General features: G+C 40.2%; 1 protein-coding gene across 1 annotated transcript; it reads right to left on the bottom strand.

Moving 5' to 3' along the window:
• Positions 1–2,102: 2,102 nt before the first annotated feature.
• On the bottom strand, positions 2,103–3,613 carry LOC138909179 (uncharacterized). The gene is made up of 5 exons (XM_070200365.1): positions 3,404–3,613; positions 3,265–3,316; positions 2,971–3,162; positions 2,283–2,601; positions 2,103–2,220 (listed from the first exon to the last, which is right to left on the bottom strand). The coding sequence occupies exons 1-5, from the start codon at positions 3,611–3,613 to the stop codon at positions 2,103–2,105; spliced, it is 891 nt and encodes a 296-aa protein (XP_070056466.1).
• Positions 3,614–4,791: the final 1,178 nt, after the last annotated feature.

Raw genomic sequence — 4,791 nt, forward strand, 5'->3', positions numbered from 1 at the left:
TAAATTTAAAGTTGGGGATCCTCTATAACAACCTCTACCACAATACCATAATCTCTACACAAAGCAGCATTGTCGCCTCACCCCAATGTGTGTTGGTGAAGGTGTAATCACAATGCCACAATCTTTACACAAAGTGGCCCTGCCACCTCACCCTAATGTGTACGTGTGGAGGTTTCATCACAATGCCACAATCTCTACACAAAGCGGACCTGCCGCCTCACCCCAATGTGTGCGGGTGGAGGTGTAATCACAATACCACAATCTGGATTCTCAAAACGATAATAGTTTGTACAAAAGATTTCCTTTCAAATCAAACCCTTTGGCACATTTGGCCTTAACAAATATAAGTTCATAAGATTTCATCATATGAGATATAAGAATATGATCACATTGATTCATACAAAACTTTTTTCCTAAAAGGGGTATAACATAGTTAAGTCAAAATAGAGAATTATTAACACATGAGGGTTCTCACACGTTATGCAATTTGGGAATCAATTAACTAGCTTGAATATCCCACCTCAACGGTGTTTCAAGTTCGAACTACACATGATGGAGTTTTGTAAGAATACGGGAGGTCAGATACTAGAAGAAGAGTTCAACCTTCATACCTCGAAAGAGCTTTCTGCGGTGTAACAATAACATCCCGACACTCCTAACAATGCCAATTTATAGAAGATGTGAGAATTACAAGCACGATTAGAGGAATTCGTATGGCAAGAGCTGCTACAATGACAACCCAACTTTTCCTCAACCAATTCAACAACAAAACCACCCAAGATTGTCCAACAACTTCCCCACAATCCCTATTAGCTCATGCACGTGATAAGTTTACTCTCATCACCCATAACCAACCCAAATCTGAAATTGGAGAATTGGGAGAAGAAATTTTTACCTTTTAGAAACCCTAGCAAGTTTTTCTTGGTGAAATTCCAAGGATTGATAGAGTTGAGTAATGAAATCCTTGAATCCTCCCTTTTCTCTCTCTAGAATAGCTCTCTACTCTCTCTAAAATATCAGATAATCCCTCAAAAATGACCCTTATGGCTATATAAAATGAAATAGGGTTGGGTTATGAAATTAGGAAAAATGAATCCCCGATGCAAATCTGCGGTCGCATAGGCAACCGCATAATACTTATGCCGTCTGCAAAATGGACCGCGTAATGGCCCTCCGGAACTGGGCACTTATGTGCAGGTATACAACAGGTCTGCGGTCCGCAGATCAATTCTGCGATCGCATAATGGACCGCAGAACCTCCTTCCAAAATTTCTCATGCTGGTTTTGCGACGGATGTGCGGCCCGTGAAATGTTTATGCGGTCGCATAACTGACCGCAAAACAACCTCCAAAATTGGCTCATTTCTCTGTTTCACTCCGCGACGGGTCTGCGGTCCGCGGAGTAGTTCTGCGGTCGTATAATGGACCGCAGAAATGCCATGTTCTACAACAATTTTGTTTCAACTCCCCAACGCACTGTTCAACCCAAAAAGTCTACAACTCTTAAATATATTAGCCTACCTCGGCACCACAAAATCACGGGTTTTTGGTGAAATTTTACGTGTCCTTACATCCTCCCTCACTTAAGATCATTCGTCCTCGAATGAGGGTCAAAATCCGCCATTAGCATTAGCATCCAATGTGATTCAACTCTTAATTCACACACCTGCAACTCCAAATTTTTTAACTAACTCCCCAAATCTCCAGAAATTTCGGTAGAGTTTCCCATATAACTGGGCCTATCCACCTATCAGAGAACCCAAAAACCAATTCTAACAACATATACATAATCCAACGATGCAACATAACATGAAAACAACACTAACTGTGGCCTCATAAGCGATATATTACCAAAAAGGAATACCCATAACATCAACTGTACAAATGAAACATAATTCATAGAAGGTAACTCTTAACATTTTCATAGAACACAACCTCATAAATACATAGTTATTCAAACAAATGAGGGTACTTCTTCTTCATTTCTTTCTTGGCCTCCTAGGTGGCCTCTTCGACTTGTTGGTTTCACCATAGCACTTTCACGGAGGCAATTTCTTTATTTCTCAACTTTCGGACTTGCCTATCAAGAATGGCAACTGGAATCTATTCATAAGTCAATTCCTCATTAACCTCAATAGTCTCAATCGGAACAATAAGCGATGGATCTCCAACACCTTCTTTAACATGGATACATGAAACACTGGGTGCACTAAAGACATCTCTGGAGGTAGTTTAATCTTGTAAGGACCAATCATCTGAATGATTTTGTTCGGTCCGACATACCTCGGACTCAACTTCCCTTTTTTACCAAACCGCGTTATACCCTTCATGGGGGAAACCTTCAAGAATACCCAATCATTATCTTTGAACTCCAAATCCTTGCGACGCACATCCGAATGGGACTTCTGACGGCTTAGAGCAGTTTTCAACCGTTCCTTAATGATATTAACCTTCTCAATAGCCTGATGCACGAGGTCTGGCCCTATGAACTCCACTTTTCCAATCTCAAACAACCCAATGCGAGATCTACATGTCCTACCATACAGAGCCTCGAACGGTGCCATCTGAATGCTAGCATGATAGTTGTTGTTGTAGGCAAATTCTATGAGTGGAAAATGATCATCCAGCTACCCTTGAAGTCAAGAACATAAGCGCACAACATATCCTCAAGCGTCTGAATGGTCCGCTCTGCTTGCCTGTCGGTCTGTGGATGGAAAGCTGTACTAAGATTTGCCTGTGTACCTAACCCTTGCTAAAATATCTTCCAAAAATTAGTTGTGAACTGTGCCCCTTGGTCGGAGATAATAGAAATTGGGATGCCATACAACCTGACTATTTTCTTGATATACAACTGAGCATATTGTTCCGCTGTGTCGATAGCCTTAACAGGTAAGAAGTGTGCTGATTTTGTGAGTCAATCCATAATCACCCAAATCGAGTCGAACTTTCGAGGAGTGCGAGGTAGTCCTACCACAAAGTCCATGTTGATCATCTCCGACTTCCACAATGGAATCTCGATGTTTTGTGCCAACCAGTCGGGCCTTTGGTGTTTGGGCTTCACTTGCTGACAATTTGGACATCTTGCCACAAAAGTCCGCTACATTCCTCTTCATATCATTCCACCAATAGACTTCCTTAAGATCACGATACATCTTTGTAGAGCCTGGGTGCACGGAATAGCTAAAATTATGAGCTTCAGTCATGATTCTTTCCCGGAGACCATCTATATTTGGAACACATAATCACCCTTGGTACCTTAGCGTACCATCATCCATACCAAGAGAAAAATCCATAGTCTTATACTTATGAATCCCCTCCTTTAATTGTACCAACAATGGATCATCATATTGCTTCTCCTTGACTTCCACAACAAGCGATGATTCATCCCTATTTTGCACAATCACCCCTCCTTCATTAGAGTCCGCAAGACGAACTCCCAAACTAGCCAACCGATGAACCTCCTTAGCCAACAGCCTTTGATATGCCTCCAAGTGAACTAAACTGCCCATAGATTTTTGGCTAAGAGCATCTGGCACAACATTAGCCTTCCCCGGATGATATAGGATATCAATGTCATAGTCCTTGAGTAACTCAAGCCATCTTGTCTGCCTCATATTCAATTCCTTTTGCTTGAAACGAATGTTTTGCAATAATGTTTCTTCAACTCCCCAATGCACTTTTCAACCCAAAAAGTCCGTACCGCCTCAAATACATTAGCCTACCTCGGCACCACGAAAACCCGGGTTTTAGGTGAAATTTTACAGGGCCTTACAGAAAGAGACATCAGATATTTACAAGTGCCTAGATCTTTACAGTTACCGAAAGAAACAGACATAATTACTAAATCAACTGCATAAGAGCTCGAACAAATCGCTTTGTTCACATAGTTCCCAGAAAGAAAGGTTTACTTGCGAATGAGATTGAGTCCCGAACTCATGCTTGAAGTTATTAAATTTCTTAAGGCTAACATTGACTATTTTGCATAGTCTCATTTAGAGATGAAAAGTATCCCACTAGAAGGGGATGTCCACAAGCTAAGCTTGAACACTAATTTTCCTCCAATAAAGAAAAAAGAGGCGGCCGATAGCTGAGGTCAGAAATAGGTTTTGAAAGAGGAGGTAACCGGGTTGCTTAATATATGTTCGATACGTGAAGTAGATTATATGATTTGTTAGCTAACTTAGTAGTCTTACCCAAAAAGAATAATAAATTTAGAAGTTTTATAAATTATAAGGATTTAAATAAGGCTTGTCCTAAGGACTCTTTCCTATTGCTTTCCTAAGGACTCTTTCCCATTGCCAAACATCGATCAAATGATCGATGCCACGGTTTGGAATGAGTTGATAAGTTTCCTTGATGCATATTCCGAGTATAATCAAGTTAGGATGCACCTTGAGGATCAAGAGAAAACTTCATTTATTACAAATTTTGGTATGTACTGTTACAATGTGATGCCTTTTGGACTTAAAAATGCCGAAGCCACTTATTAGAGGCTCGTTAATTAGATGTTTGAATGTCAAATTGGTAAAAAAAGGATATTTATATTGATGACATATTGGTTAAGTCTCTCAGTGCAGTGGATCATTTGACTCATCTTTAAGAAACGCTTGACATCTTAAGAAATTTTAACATGAAGCTTAACCCGAAAAATGCACTTTGGGTTGGGTCCGGGAAATTTCATGGATTCTTGGTTTCACAAAGAATTAAAGTAAATCCTGATAAGATTAAAGATATAGACGATATTCCTAATCAACTGAGAAGCGTAAATAAAGTGCAAAGGTCATATCAAGAT

Source organism: Nicotiana tomentosiformis, chromosome 1, assembly GCF_000390325.3.
Source record: "Nicotiana tomentosiformis chromosome 1, ASM39032v3, whole genome shotgun sequence".
Taxonomy (NCBI): domain Eukaryota; kingdom Viridiplantae; phylum Streptophyta; class Magnoliopsida; order Solanales; family Solanaceae; genus Nicotiana; species Nicotiana tomentosiformis.